The 15,929-nt window shown below is 38.9% G+C and overlaps 2 protein-coding genes across 8 annotated transcripts in view; one reads left to right on the top strand and one right to left on the bottom strand.

Annotated features, from left to right (window-relative positions):
• The window catches only part of LOC134815900 (coiled-coil domain-containing protein 102A-like), a 90,904-nt gene that overhangs the window by 14,442 nt on the left and 60,533 nt on the right, over positions 1 to 15,929 (top strand). The window lies entirely within an intron of this gene.
• LOC134823063 (uncharacterized) overlaps positions 1 to 15,929 on the bottom strand; it is a 54,197-nt gene that overhangs the window by 9,855 nt on the left and 28,413 nt on the right. Inside the window, exons 16-22 of the mRNA XM_063834416.1 lie at positions 12,332 to 12,488; positions 8,926 to 11,792; positions 8,579 to 8,750; positions 8,126 to 8,323; positions 2,458 to 2,727; positions 1,604 to 1,945; positions 1,185 to 1,382 (exon numbers count right to left, since the gene is read on the bottom strand). Coding sequence (XP_063690486.1) covers positions 1,185 to 1,382; positions 1,604 to 1,945; positions 2,458 to 2,727; positions 8,126 to 8,323; positions 8,579 to 8,750; positions 8,926 to 11,792; positions 12,332 to 12,488 — 4,204 coding nt within the window. The remainder of the gene's footprint in view (positions 1 to 1,184; positions 1,383 to 1,603; positions 1,946 to 2,457; positions 2,728 to 8,125; positions 8,324 to 8,578; positions 8,751 to 8,925; positions 11,793 to 12,331; positions 12,489 to 15,929) is intronic.

Below are 15,929 nucleotides of genomic sequence, written 5' to 3' on the forward strand. Positions count from 1 at the left end.
TTTTAGTGGATATAATTCCCGGAAGGTATTATAAGAAATAATACCTTGGCTGCTTCGGGCCGCAAATTCCCTCCAGCAAGCTGTCGGGAATTATCACGAGCGGCCCGAAGCAGCCAAGGTATTATTGTATTATAATTGAAAGGCTCTGTTTCGTTGCGAAATAAATTGATAATTACTACTTACAAAGAACTTTGAGGTCAAATGTATGGTGGCCTTTCAGAAGCCATATAGGGGCTTCTAGACGGCTTCTTCACAGCAGTATGGTTGCCATACCTTATCACTCATTATTGCTTAGCATGAACAGGCAATTTTATCATCCGCAAAATAACTATAACAAAGGTAAACCAGACAACAAGACAGTGGGAAAATCTATTTCCTATTCCCGGGTCAAGTTTTAACTTTTACGTTGTGTGTACGCAGTATGCCCAGTATAGCATCGTATCTACCCACATGGCAACAACCGAGAGAGTTATTGAGCAATACTTAAAGTGAGTAGCCTCAATCTTAACTCACTCTAGTGCATACTTGGCTTAATACTACAGTGTATAAACATTAAAGAAATCTTTAGAAGTAACAAACTTAGCTTGACTCCATACGCAATGCGCATGTGTCAACTTCAACATAAAATCTAGAGTTTTTGAGAGGGATCGAAAAGGACAATTAATATGTCATGGACCACAGTAACTGCTCCATCTAAATAATAGAACAAAGCTAGTAGGAACCTGGCAACTTAACAACCGAATAAATAATCGGACATGGTAACTACAGTTGACGTAAAAAAATATCATGACAATTTACTATTCACAGTTCAAGTTGATATGTTTCATTTCGGGCCAGTAAATAAATTCTCAATGTAGAATAATCCATTTCTCCACTGTCTTATTTATAAAACATATTATCTATTGTGTTCTTTCTAGAGAGTATCATGCTAAAGAGGAGGTAACTAACACTACCACTGTGGTTGTTATCATGAAGATAATGTTACTAACACTACCACTGTGGTTGCTATCATGAAGAAAAGGAACCAACCGATCTGGGGTTTTGGCTGCCGGACCAGAAACGACCGGATATCAATATATTTTCCGGTTTGCCGGATTTCTCCGGACCGGGACAGGGTATTAAGAAGATATATTACATAATATTAAGATACATCTAGACTCTAGAGCCTTACATGCAATACTTACTCGTTTTCATACAATTAGGAGGATCTGCTGTTTCTCTGCCAACTACCTCATAGCTCGTTCCGTTAATACAAGTCATAGACCGTGCTCCTAAGTTGATATATCTAGGTTTACATCGCACTCTGATCACTTCTACTGCTTCTACAGGAAACTGTGTAACTGTTACAGCGTAGTTCCATGCTGGATCTAGTCCCGTACAACCTGAAAGTTTAGTTTTATGTATAAAGTCACTTATATTAGATGTTATTTGATAGCAGTTATGTCACTTTATTAAAGTGATATAACTGCTATCAAATAACATCTAAAATCCAATAGTTCAACGTTGTTCGAGTCTAGATAAGGTCCATTTAAGTCTAATAAGGTTATCACCGAATCGAGATTTCAATGTGCGATTTAAATAAAAGAAGCAATTTTGGAAATACTTGGGCACTCTTGAGTGTTGCAAGACTTAGTCTCAGTGATGTTTCCTGCACATTCAGTTCCACCGTGAAGAGGAGCAGGCTTTGTGCAGGTTCTGTTCCGTGTTTCGGTTCCTCCTCCACATTCCTTAGAGCACACTGACCAGGTTCCATATTCACTCCATCCGCCATCAACTGGACAGTCTTGAGTGTTGCAAGACTTAGTGTCGGTGCTGTTTCCTGCACATTCAGCTCCACCGTGAAGAGGAGCAGGATTTGTGCAGGTTCTGTTCCGTGTTTCGGTTCCTCCTCCACAGTGCTTGGAGCAGCTCAACCATATACCCCAACTAGTCCACGTTCCTTCAACTGAAACAAGTAATGATGAGTAAAGGTTAGCTTATATATAATTATGAACACTTCTGTATTTAGTTTTTGTTGGAACTTAGTTCAAGTTTTAGTTACATTATATGAATGCGTAATTATTATTTTTCATATTGACAAACCAGGGCAAGGTGACAGTGATCCATAGTCTTTCCATTTTCCGGTATCTGGTTATATGTGTGTTATATATATTGATTAGTGAAGGTTTAACTTGCTAGAAACAATAACTTGAACACCTGAAGTGGATTAGGTGACGCACTTATTTACTGATCTGTAATGATGAATTACAATTATTGTCATTTCAGTTTAGAATATAAATAATTGCTTTTAAGACTGCCTCGTTAATTGTATGAATTAGAAACTGTATATCAATGATTCAAAATGTTGTTTAACGTAACGGTATCGGTAGATAATAATTATGATAACGGTTATTTAAATATTTGTTATAATTTATCGAAAAACAGTGATAAAGTCTACTGATGACTAAAATGTCTTACATTCACGAGTCACCAGATAAACGTTTTGAGCCCAGGAACCTCCCTTGCCATCTTCGCAGTTAGTTGCTCTTCCATATTTCTTGTAGGTTTCAATTTCATGAGCATCCTCTGCAGTGAAACACTCCGTGTTGTATTGAACTGCAAAGACTGAGTAGCCCTTTTCCTTGGCGAAGTTGTAACATGTTTCTATTGGATTGGCGGAGTTGAATCTTATGCCGCCAGCTATTGCTCTTCGGGAATTGTCGTTCCAGCAGCCCAAGCTACAATTTCCTGGTTAATTGGTGTTACTTAAAATATTCAACCCGGGGTGAATTTCAATATTTCTACAGTTTCTGAAAATACCCATTTCTTTGCCAGCACTCAATCGGCACATTAAATAAGTTATGCAAGCATTAAAACCTAGATGGAAAGCATTAAAACCTAATGTGGAAATACTTGAGCAGGTTGAGTCAATGTTATACCAAGAGTGCATTTGACGGCAGTGAAGACTAAAAATAGAGCATTTTTGAGCCCCCTGTACATTGCATTACCATTTTTTTTTAAACAAGTATCAGAAGAAATAACCTGTTACAATTCTAAAGATAGTAAGACCTGAAAAAGGCACTCACCCGCAATGGTAGACTTTATGATTACCAGGGACACTAGTGTCACTAGAGTAATCCTCACCATCTAGTAATTTTACAACACGTGTGTCATAAACTTTGTAATCGTTATTCTTTAAAATCTCTTAATAAACTTTATCAGTTATAAATTTCAAATGATTCAAGATTAATATTTTGGTAAAGAAAAAAAATGCATACTTCGGACGTGGTCGATATGAAAAACTGGGCTTACAAAGCAACAGGCAATTTTATCATCCGCAAAATAACTATATAAAGGTAAACCAGATAACAAGACAACGAGAAAATCTATTTCCTATTCCGGGTCACGTTTTAACTTTTACGTTGTGTGTACGCAGTATGCCCACTATAGCATCGTATCTACCTACATGGCTAGGAACCGACCGGAATGGGCTTTTGGCTGCCGGACCGGATTTTGCCGGATATTAATCTATTATCCGGTTAGCCGGATTTTGCCGGACCGGAACCGGTTGTTAGGAAGGGCAAATATAATGCTGCCGGAACTTGCCGGAAAATTTAAATTAATCCTCATTATTGGGCTTTTGTCGTTATCAACTATGATATTTATTCTACTAAGCCATCGTTTGTAATTACACGATAAGTTCTGCATTCCTAAGAGCAATTTGATACAACCACACCGATGATATTTCCTGTTTAGGCCTAGCAGTAGACATTCACATAGCTCAAATATCAAATCAACAAGCAGTAAGTTGTAATCAGAGTAAACAAGAAGTAACAAGAGTAGACAAGTTATTATCAGAAATGATATGCAATTGGCATATCCTGCCAGACCCCTTGAGCGCGATTGGGCTGCACGACTTAGGGGACCCCCAATTTTTAGGGGTCCCTCGGTGATCAGATCATGTCAGATCATGTCACCAATTAGTGACGTATAATTAGTGATGTGATCCTTCAGTAGAATTTAATTGTAAATTGCACACACACACACACACAGATTTATTGAGACTATTACTTAAGATATTTATAAGTATAATCACTGTTATTGTCAATTAGCGGACTAACATCGCTCGCTCGCTTTTCCCATTCATTCACGGCCTACAAATAATTTATTATTGGCGAATGAATTTCCCAAACGTTTAAGATCTTAAAAAGTTAAGAACAGCTGCCCACGCGCTACAGCTTGAGTTAGGCACTAGGCAGTGATTACAGTGATAACTGTTGATTGACCCTTCCAGATCGTAGAGGTCTGCAACACATGCTCGATTTGCACATGCATTGTTTTTATCTCTCTATAACTATAATAATAAAGTAATAAGCAATTAAAAGTTATGTCCGTAGCCCGCTCGTCGCACGTGCATATTAATTATGAGTAATTAAACTTGCATGTTGTAGCATATTATTATATATTTTACCAAAACTCATAATTGGGTAGAGTGGACCGTTGCCAGTGTTTCACAAAACTCGGAGCCAAAACTGGATCATAATAATAAATTGTGATAAAGAGCATTACTAGAGCTACTGTTCGTAGTAAGGTTCGGTTCTCCTCTGTACATAGGTTTTGGACTCGAGGCTTCCCCCTGGTAATGCGATCTCGGAAGGCAGGCCTCCCCTTTGCAACACAATGTCGGAAGCGGGAGCTCTCGATATAGGAGGTACGTATCGATATAGGAGGTACGTATCGGACCGAGAATGTTCTAAGTCGAAACTTTTTCAAAGTTTTCTGGAAATCACTTTTCTCCACGTTTCATGCTACCATGATCATTATTATCCAAAAATATTTGTTCGGTTTTTTGAATTCCGCACTTAGTCAAAACATTTTTGATTTTTCAAAAGATTTGAGTTAAAAAGGGAAGAAAAATATGCATTTCTAGATTTTAGAAATAAATTTTTTTGAAGAAATATCTGGCAAAAATCCGGCATATTTTCTGAAACCGGACCGGAGCCGGAACCGGATATTGAAGCCGGATATCCGGCCGGATCTGAATTCAGCCGGATATCCGGTCGGTTCCTATACATGGCGACAACCGAGAGAGTTTATTGTGCAATACTTAAAGTGAGTAGCCTCAATCTTAACTCACTCTAGTGCATACTTGGCTTAATACTACAGTGTATAAACATTAAAGAAATCTTTAGAAGTAACTAACTTAGCTCGACTCCATACGCAATGCGCAGGTGTCAACTTCAACATAAAATCTAGAGTTTTTGAGAGGGATCGAAAAGGACAATAATTAATATGTCATGGACCACAGTAACTGCTCCATCTTTAAATAATAGAACAAAGCTAGGAACCTGGCAACATAACAACCGAATAAATAATCGGACATGGTAACTACAGTTGACGTAAAAAAATATCATGACAATTTACTATTCACAGTTCAAGTTGATATGTTTCATTTCGGGCCAGTAAATAAATTCTCAATGTAGAATAATCCATTTCTCCACTGTCTTATTTATAAAACATATTATCTATTGTTTTCTTTCTAGAGAGTATCATGCTAAAGAGGAGGTAACTAACACTACCACTGTGGTTGTTATCATGAAGATAATGTTACTAACACTACCACTGTGGTTGCTATCATGAAGAAAATGAACCAACCGGTCTGGGGTTTTGGCTGCCGTACCAGAAACGACCGGATACCAATATATTTTCCGGTTTGCCAGATTTCGCCGGACCGGGACAGGGTATTAAGAAGAGGGAACTTTAGGCTGCCGGAAATTACCGGAAATTAATATTAATCCTTGATTGTGGGTTTTTATCAATTATAATTTTAAAAGCCTTAAGCCATGTGGACACAATAAGACAGTGCTTACAGTTCGGCTAGCTGTGTTCAAGCCCTATCTTAAATGTCAACCAAATTTCTGCTCTGCGAGCAGCAGTCACTGGTTGATAATATGTTGTGCGAGTAGTATAGAGGTCACTGATATGAGCAGAGCTAGAAACGAATTGGAATAAATCAAAATGCACATTTCAAGAATTGAATATGTAATGATATATAGCTTTACACTGAATATCCGCTCTTCTAAGAGATAAGGAATAAAGCTCTTTCCACAACTGGCCGGTTTTGGCTTTGGGCCAAAACCAAAACTATCTCTATCAAACCTCCTCGTTTTCTCAATTAAGATTCATAACAACTACAGACTTGCTCAACAGTACCCTAAATATGAATAACAGATACCAGTAGGTGTAAAAGAGTATTCCCCTGAGAAAAAGAGTGTTATAGATGCTCTGAACAGGGGAAGAGATAATGTTAGTGTATAACAGTCACTGTAGAGTGTATACTGCATATGTTACTATATCAGCTGATTCAAACATAATATATAATATAGAGTTTCTACTGTCATAATATTTTTTAATTAGTTAGTGCTGCCTGTATTATTTACAATAGTATGCACTTGTCTACGATTTAGTTGTTGGTTTGAATTTCTGTACAATGTACAGTTATATTGTAAATAATGATTATATGTTGTTGGTTTATTCAGTTCAAAAGCAAGTTCCCAATTGTTTTGAACTGAAGTTACCAATACAAAAGCGTATTAAAATATGAATTAAAGAGATATATTACATAATATTAAGATACATCTAGACTCTAAAGCCTTACATGTAGTACTTACTTGTTTTCATACATTTAGGAGGGTCTGCTGTTTCTGGGGTAAGGCACATAATTTTGTCAGGGTACCTAATTTTGTCATTTTGCTCTGAAAAACTGCCTCGGCTCGGAATTTCAGCTTGAAAGAAAAGGATTGTGTATAAAAAGAAAGCTTAGACTTTGCTGAAACTGCTCGTACAAAGTTTAAGTTTCTAGCTCTTTTGCATCTGTGTCAAAAATGAAGGCGAAACTGTTAACCCGAAAAATAAATAAGATCCTTAAGGTTTTCTTAAGGAATTTTCAAAATTTTGATTTATTGCTATTTCAAAAGTAATTGAGCTAGCTTCATGCCATTGCATATTTCAAATATCTTCTACAGCAGAAGTATACGTACAAATTTTCAAGTCTCTAGCGCAATTATTGTTCAAGTTACAGAGGGTGACAAAATTAGGTTCGATTTTGCCAAAAGTACCTAATTTTGTCAAAAAAATCGACCTTTCTCAAATTTCTTGTAAATCACAGATTGTGTTGAAAATGGCCTTATACAACTATTCTGAAGTTGTTTTGCCCATAGGATATGTATAAGGCACTTAAATAATAGCATAACACTTATAATAGCATATTTTCGCCGAGAAATATTAGGTGGATAATCTGATTTTTTCAATCTAAAATGACTAAAAAAATATTTGATGAAATTACTAAGCAAGTGATCTATCTACAGACATGAAAATTTCAACCTAGGCCTAGAACCGATCGTTTTTCAAGATGCCAGTGGTTTCAGGGGCATTTGGGGCTATTTTCTAAGATTAGATACCCAAAAAGTGTCATCTTTTCATCAAGCTACAAAACTATGAAAACATCATATCTTTGGGATTTTTGAGGTCAATGTTGGTAAAAAAGCGCTCGAATGATGCATCCAGGTAGTCTAAAATACCGAGAAACGGTTACTTTTTGCACAATCTTCAAGTGACAAAATTAGGTTCGGGGTGACAAAATTAAGTAAAGTCACCTAATTTTGTCATTTTTTCAAAATAATTTTTTTGAACATCTTCAACCCCAGCAATTTCGATCATTTTTGTGTTAGAACTTGCCTAGACTGTCTACTATAACATGGTGGAGGTTTCATCTAAATCGGAATTTCAGACGAGGTTAAAACCCATGGTTTATATCAGGCAGTCGGAAAATTGCCAAAAAATGACAAAATTATGTGCTTTACCCTACTGTCATAATATTTTTTAATTAGTTAGTGCTGCCTGTATTATTTACAATAGTATGCACTTGTCTACGATTTAGTTGTTGGTTAAATGAATTTCTGTACAATGTACAGTTATATTGTAAATAATGATTTTATGTTGTTGGTTTATTCAGTTCAAAAGCAAGTTCCCAATTGTTTTGAACTGAAGTTACCAACACAAAAGCGTATTAAAATATGAATTAAAGAGATATATTACATAATATTAAGATACATCTAGACTCTAAAGCCTTACATGTAGTACTTACTTGTTTTCATACATTTAGGAGGGTCTGCTGTTTCTGTACCAACTACCTCATAGCTCGTTCCATCAATACATGTCATAGTCTGTGCTCCTAAGTTGATATATCTAAGTTTACAGCTCACTCTGATCACTTCTCCTGCTTCTACAGGAAACTGTGTTACTGTTACAGCGTGTTCCCAGGTTGGATCTAGTCCCGTACAACCTGAAAATTTAGTTTTGTAACGTTTAAAAATCTTTTGGTGCTTAAACTGACAAACCTGCATGTATATTTTTTTATCTACCAGCACTCCATCAGCATATTGGATACGTTATACAAGTACCAGTAATTTGTGTTTGTTACAACTAAGTTTGGGTGTGGATAAGTCTAAACATTCAGTCGAATGGGTTCAGTTATGTTAAAATATTACAAATACTTGGGCAAGAGTGAGCGCTGCAATTCCGCGATAATTCTTTATGCCCTTGACATTGAGCTCCACCGTGAGCAGAAGCAGGCTCTGTGCAGGTTCTGGTTCGTGTTTGGGATCCTGTTCCACATTCCTTAGAACACTCTGACCACTCTCCATAATCACTCCATCCGCCATCAACAGGGTAGCTTTCAGTGTTGCAATTCTGTTCCTCAGTGTTTTCTCCTACACATTGAGTCCCGCTGTGAGCAGGAACAGGATCTGTGCAGGTTCTGGTTCGTGTTTGGGATCCTGTTCCACATTCCTTAGAACACTCTGACCACTCTCCATAGTCACTCCATCCGCCATTAACCGGGCAGCTTTGTGAGTTGCAATTCTGTTCCTTAGTGTTTTCTCCTACACATTCAGTTCCACCGTGAGCAGAAGCAGGCTCTGTGCAGGTTCTGGTTCTTGACTGGGATCCCGTTCCACATTCTTTAGGACACCCTGACCACTCTCCATAGTCACTCCATCCGCCATTAACCGGGCAGCTTTGTGAGTTGCAATTCTGTTCCTCAGTGTTTTCTCCTACACATTGAGTCCCGCTGTGAGCAGGAGCAGGATCTGTGCAGGTTCTGGTTCTTGACTGGGATCCTGTTCCACATTCCTTAGAACACTCTGACCACTCTCCATAGTCACTCCATCCGCCATCAATAGGACAGCTTTCAGTGTTGCAATTCTGTTCCTCAGTGTTTTCTCCTACACATTGAGTCCCGCTGTGAGCAGGAGCAGGATCTGTGCAGGTTCTGGTTCGTGTTTGGAATCCTGTTCCACATTCCTTAGAACAGTCTGACCACTCTCCATAGTCACTCCATCCGCCATCAATAGGACAGCTTTCAGTGTTGCAATTCTGTTCCTCAGTGTTTTCTCCTACACATTGAGTCCCGCTGTGAGCAGGAGCAGGATCTGTGCAGGTTCTAGTTCGTGTTTGGAATCCTGTTCCACATTTCTTAGAACACTCTGACCACTCTCCATAGTCATTCCATCCGCCATCAACAGGACAGCTTTCAGTGTTGCAATTCTGTTCCTCAGTCTTTTCTCCTACACATTCAGTTCCACCGTGAGCAGGAGCAGGATCTGTGCAGGTTCTGGTTCTTGACTGGGATCCCGTTCCACATTCCTTAGAACACTCTGACCACTCTCCATAGCTGCTCCATCCGCCATCAATAGGACAGCTTTCAGTGTTGCAATTCTGTTCCTCAGTGTTTTCTCCTACACATTTAGTCCCGCTGTGAGCTGGAGCAGGATCTGTGCAGGTTCTGGTTCGTGTTTGGGTTCCTGTTCCACATTCCTTAGAACACTCTGACCACTCTCCATAGCTGCTCCATCCGCCATCAATAGGACAGCTTTCAGTGTTGCAATTCTGTTCCTCAGTTTTTTCTCCTACACATTGAGTCCCGCTGTGAACAGGAGCAGGATCTGTGCAGGTTCTGGTTCTTGACTGGGATCCCGTTCCACATTCCTTAGAACACTCTGACCACTCTCCATAGTCACTCCATCCGCCATCAACAGGACAGCTTTCAGTGTTGCAATTCTGTTCCTCAGTCTTTTCTCCTACACATTCAGTTCCACCGTGAGCAGGAGCAGGATTTGTGCAGGTTCTGGTTCGTGTTTGGAATCCTGTTCCACATTCCTTAGAACACTCTGACCACTCTCCATAGTCACTCCATCCGCCATCAACAGTACAGCTTTCAGTGTTGCAATTCTGTTCCTCAGTCTTTTCTCCTACACATTCAGTTCCACCGTGAGCAGAAGCAGGCTCTGTGCAGGTTCTGGTTCTTGACTGGGATCCCGTTCCACATTCCTTAGAACAGTCTGACCACTCTCCATAGCTGCTCCATCCGCCATTAATAGGACAGCTTTCAGTGTTGCAATTCTGTTCCTCAGTGTTTTCTCCTACACATTCAGTTCCACCGTGAGCAGAAGCAGGCTCTGTGCAGGTTCTGGTTCTTGACTGGGATCCCGTTCCACATTCCTTAGAACAGTCTGACCACTCTCCATAGCTGCTCCATCCGCCATCAACAGGACAGCTTTCAGTGTTGCAATTCTGTTCCTCAGTCTTTTCTCCTACACATTCAGTTCCACCGTGAGCAGAAGCAGGCTCTGTGCAGGTTCTGGTTCTTGACTGGGATCCTGTTCCACATTCCTTAGAACACTCTGACCACTCTCCATAGTCACTCCATCCGCCATCAACAGGACAGCTTTCAGTGTTGCAATTCTGTTCCTCAGTCTTTTCTCCTACACATTCAGTTCCACCGTGAGCAGGAGCAGGATTTGTGCAGGTTCTGGTTCGTGTTTGGAATCCTGTTTCACATTCCTTAGAACACTCTGACCACTCTCCATAGTCACTCCATCCGCCATCAACAGGACAGCTTTCAGTGTTGCAATTCTGTTCCTCAGTGTTTTCTCCTACACATTCAGTTCCACCGTGAGCAGAAGCAGGATCTGTGCAGGTTCTGGTTCTTGACTGGGATCCTGTTCCACATTCCTTAGAACACTCTGACCACTCTCCATAGTCACTCCATCCGCCATCAACAGGACAGCTTTCAGTGTTGCAATTCTGTTCCTCAGTCTTTTCTCCTACACATTTAGTTCCACCGTGAGCAGAAGCAGGCTCTGTGCAGGTTCTGGTTCTTGACTGGGATCCCGTTCCACATTCCTTAGAACAGTCTGACCACTCTCCATAGCTGCTCCATCCGCCATCAATAGGACAGCTTTCAGTGTTGCAATTCTGTTCCTCAGTATTTTCTCCTACACATTGAGTCCCGCTGTGAGCAGGAGCAGGATCTGTGCAGGTTCTGGTTCGTGTTTGGGATCCTGTTCCACATTCCTTAGAACACTCTGACCACTCTCCATAGTCACTCCATCCGCCATCAATAGGACAGCTTTCAGTGTTGCAATTCTGTTCCTCAGTGTTTTCTCCTACACATTCAGTTCCACCGTGAGCAGGAACAGGATCTGTGCAGGTTCTGGTTCTTGACTGGGATCCCGTTCCACATTCCTTAGAACAGTCTGACCACTCTCCATAGCTGCTCCATCCGCCATTAATCGGGCAGCTTTCAGTGTTGCAAGACTTAGTCTCAGTGCTGTCTCCTGATTCAACTCCGCATTTAGCTTCACCGTAAAGAGGAACTGGATTTGTGCAGGATTTTCTCCTTTTCTTGTGGCCTCCTCCACAAATTGTTGAGCAGCTCGACCATTTACCCCAATTAGTCCACGTTCCTTCAACTGAAACAAGTAATGATGAGTAAAGGTTTAAAGCTTGTATATTATGAACACTTCTGTATTTTGTTTTTGTTGGAACTTAGTTCAAGTTTTAGTTACATTATATGAATGCTTAATTCTTTTTTATATATGAACAAACCCGGGCAAGGTGACAGTGATCCATAGTCTTTCCATTTTCCGGTATCTGGTTATATTTGTGTTATATATATAATATTGATTAGTAAAGGTTCAACTTGCTAGAAACAATAACTTGAACACCTGAAGTTGATTAGGTGATGCACTCGTTTATTGATCTGTAATGATGAATATACATTATTATTCAAGTAATTTCAGTTTAGCGAATTTAAATAATTGCTCTTAATAATTGCTGTTAAAAGACTGCCTTGTTATTGTATGAATTAAAAACTATATATCAAGAGTCAAAATTTTGTTTAACGGTATCGTTAGATAATAATCATTAATCATGATAATGGTTATTGAAATATTTGTTATAGTTTATTGAAAAACAGTAAAAATGTCTACTGATGACTAAAATGTCTTACATTCACGAGTCACCAGGTAAACGTTTTGAGCCCAGGACCCTCCCTTGCCATTGTCACAATTAGTTTTATTTCCGTATTGATTGAAAGTTTCATGAGCATCTTCTGCTGTGAAACACTCCGTCTTGTGTTGAACTGCAAAGACTGAGTAGCCCTTTTTCTTTGCGAATTTGTAACAGTCTTCTATTGGATTGTCGTAGTTTCTTTTGCCGCCAGATATTGCTCTGGTACTTGTGTCTTTCCAGCAGCCCAAGCTACATTTACCTGGTTAATTGGTTGGAGTTTTCTTTCAGCCAGCACTTAATTAACATGTAGGGGGGGGGGGGGGTGTCACGTCCGTCTATGTCCGCTTTTATAGAAATAGAAATAGCTATGGGCTTCGAGACAATACCAGCTGAATTAAAACAGGCAGAATTTATTTAATTCTTTGATCCTCATCAAAATTGTTACGGTTTAAAAAGACGAGAGAAAAAGAACGGATTACGAAGTCAGAAGAAATAACTTCCACTACTGGGTAACAATATCAGCACAGACTAAGAAGTCACTGACTTACTGGTCTGTGTGTGGGTATTTATAGACATGCAGCCCTGGAGCGGATCAGAATGCAGCCATGCAGGATCGATATCACGTGACCATGGGCAAGCCAATGTGTGCACTACATTGGTATCACATGATCTACAATCGGTTCTGCGCTTGACAGGGCTGTTAACAAGCAGCCACTGTCTGGAACAGTGATATTCACCGTCTAGAGCTGAGTCACTGTCTTGAGTCCAATATGACCTTGATATCCCGTAGAGGATCTGTCGCCCCCATAAAATTTGGGCAAGGGGCCAAAAAGGGCAAACTTTTTTATTTAGGTTTCTAAAAATGTTGAAAAATTGGTCTAGTATATTTACATATTTGATCCTGTGACTCGGACATGTTTCATAATTCATGCTACCCTGATCATTAAGAGCCGAAAATATTTCTTCGCACCTACCCTTCGATATACGATTTTGGACTTGAGGGTTCCTCTTTGTAATGCAATCTCGGAAGGCAGGCCTCCCCTTCACAATACGAGCTCGGAAGCGGGAGCTCTGCCTTCAGAGGTACGTATCGAGAATCACTCAGACCGAAAATTTTGTAAGTCAAAGTTTTTCTGGAAACTACTTTTGTCCATGTTTCATGCTACCCTGATCCGATTCCGAGTTCGGTTTGAAAAAGGGGAGACCTGCTTTCCGAGATTCGTAAAGGGGATGCCTCGATAGGTTATGAATATAGGCTTTTATGAATATAAGCTCGCTTCCAATTGTCCAAATTATGTACGAAAAATTCTCATAATGTTTGCCGAGCCCGCCAATGTCCGTCAATGTCCGCTAATGTCCCAAAAAACACGTCCGTTGTCTCATAGAATCCAAAAAGGACAGGACATAGGCGGACATGTCACCCCCCCCCCCCCCCCCCCCCATATAGGATGTGCTATAATACAAGCAATTGAAATACGATAATGTGTGTTAGTTATGTCTTGGTTTGAGTATGGATAAGGATTAAGGTCTTGATGGAGCTATCCCCTGCTATTCAAACACATTATTAAGATAGCAAGGTACTCACCAGCTAGGGTAGACCCTATGATCACCAGGAACACTATCGTCACTAGAGTCATCTTCATCATTGTCATTATTAAAAGCAAGACTTTTGGTCAGGCTTTCATAGCTGATCAAATCCAGATTATTGATGAATATTGAATATTTTGTTTAATTTATAACATCTAATCTAATGGATGTTACGGAAAACTTGATATTAAAACAACTGTAAACTTTAATCTCGGAGAAAGAACGATTGCAAAGGTTAACTAAACAAAAAGTCCGTGACAATATTCATCAGAGAGTTACAACACTTAAAATAAGTATTAAGTATCTAACTTTGTTTATTGATTTTATGTTGATAGAACCAAGCTTGATAACATGCACCTTACTGGATACTTAACGTAAGTTAACGGTAACTACCAAATAATTAAATAATTATGTAATCAATCTCAAAAGTATCAGACTTAGCAGGCACGTGTTTAACTCGCTCACTACCGTAGCTGTGAAGGTTTATAATTCGTCATTATAAACATTTTGAGTTTTGACCCTACACAATTCAGAACAACTACGAATTTGCTCAACAGTACACGCAACAGGCCACGGAACTTGAAATTGACGTAATACAATGGCCAGAATATTTGAGGTCGAAGAATAATATATAATATGAGCCACAGTAACTGTTCCATTTCAATTATAGAATAAAAAAATATAGCTGACATATTATTACAACTTTGCAACTGACTCAAGCGTCGTATCGGTTGCGGTAATTACAGTTCATAATTCAAAATACTATTATATTGGGTATATTACGAAATTTGGCTATTCAAAATTCAGCATGGCATGTCTAATCACTAAACAAATTCTTACGTATAACGATTTCTTCAGAAGGTGTCACGTTGTAGAGGAAGTATCTGTCCTAATGCTACCACTGCACGTGTGATGTGATAATAACTATTTGAATTTCTGATTTTTTTCCTGCGAAAATTTTGATGTTTAAACACTTCTCATTCATTACAGCAGATCACGATTATGACAATGGAGAAAATATGAGAAAATTTCACGTTTTCAGCTTGAAATTATTACTTCTCTTGGGTTGATGTGTAAGCAGTCTTTATAGCTAAAGGAGTTTCCAACCTATTCTATGTAATAATTACAGCTACGGCTTGAAACAACCGCTCTACTTTCAAATGAAGGCTCCATTTAACGTTACATGTGGTCCCTCTGAGACAGGGTTAACAGGCCTTTATCATGATGATCTCCAATCTTGTTTATTTCTCATACAGGCTTACAGGGTAAAAACATCGAAAGAGTTGAGAACTGCTTGCTCGCAAGCACAAACTTTTATTATGAGCTAGAAGTAGCTTATTTGTTTCTGGCAATTTACCCAAGAACCTGTTTAGTTAGAATTCGAATTTAGTCACCCGAATATAATTTAATTATAATGACAAATTTAAAATAATATTATTTGTACTTTGTATAATAGATAATACTATATATTATTATATTCAATGATTTATGGCTTAAAATTAAAACAGTAAAATTAAATCAAATTCTCAAATTGCGATTATTGAAAATTGCATCACACATTTAAAAAATCGTTGAATAATATTGAAAATTTTTGCAAAACAAACAATTACGAACATATCATCAGTTTAATCAATAAATATCAGAAGCTGTTTTTTCAGTCAGTGGGTTCAATAGCCTTGAGACAGGGAGTTAGCTCGGTTATACTATACATTCCCGTGTCTGTGTCACACAGTGCTTCCCTCTTCTCAGAGTCCATAAACACGTAGTCAAACTGGCCCCCCTCCTTGCAGTTCACCGTTATCTTGTAGTTGTAGGAATTCAGAATGTCTACCTTGGTTAGCACTGCAATTGTACGGGAGTTTAAGGATATTGGATAAAACGAAACAACGTTTGTGACTGGAACAATGTCAGGAAAATGCATGCAGATAGGAATGTCTCAAGGAATATGAAAACTGTCCATGTCAGAAACAAAAGTAGTAAAATAAAACCAGAAACTAATGAAAAATGCA

The sequence above is a fragment of the Bolinopsis microptera genome, chromosome 1 (assembly GCF_026151205.1).
Source record: "Bolinopsis microptera isolate Bmic1 chromosome 1, MBARI_Bmic_1.0, whole genome shotgun sequence".
Lineage (NCBI taxonomy): Eukaryota > Metazoa > Ctenophora > Tentaculata > Lobata > Bolinopsidae > Bolinopsis > Bolinopsis microptera.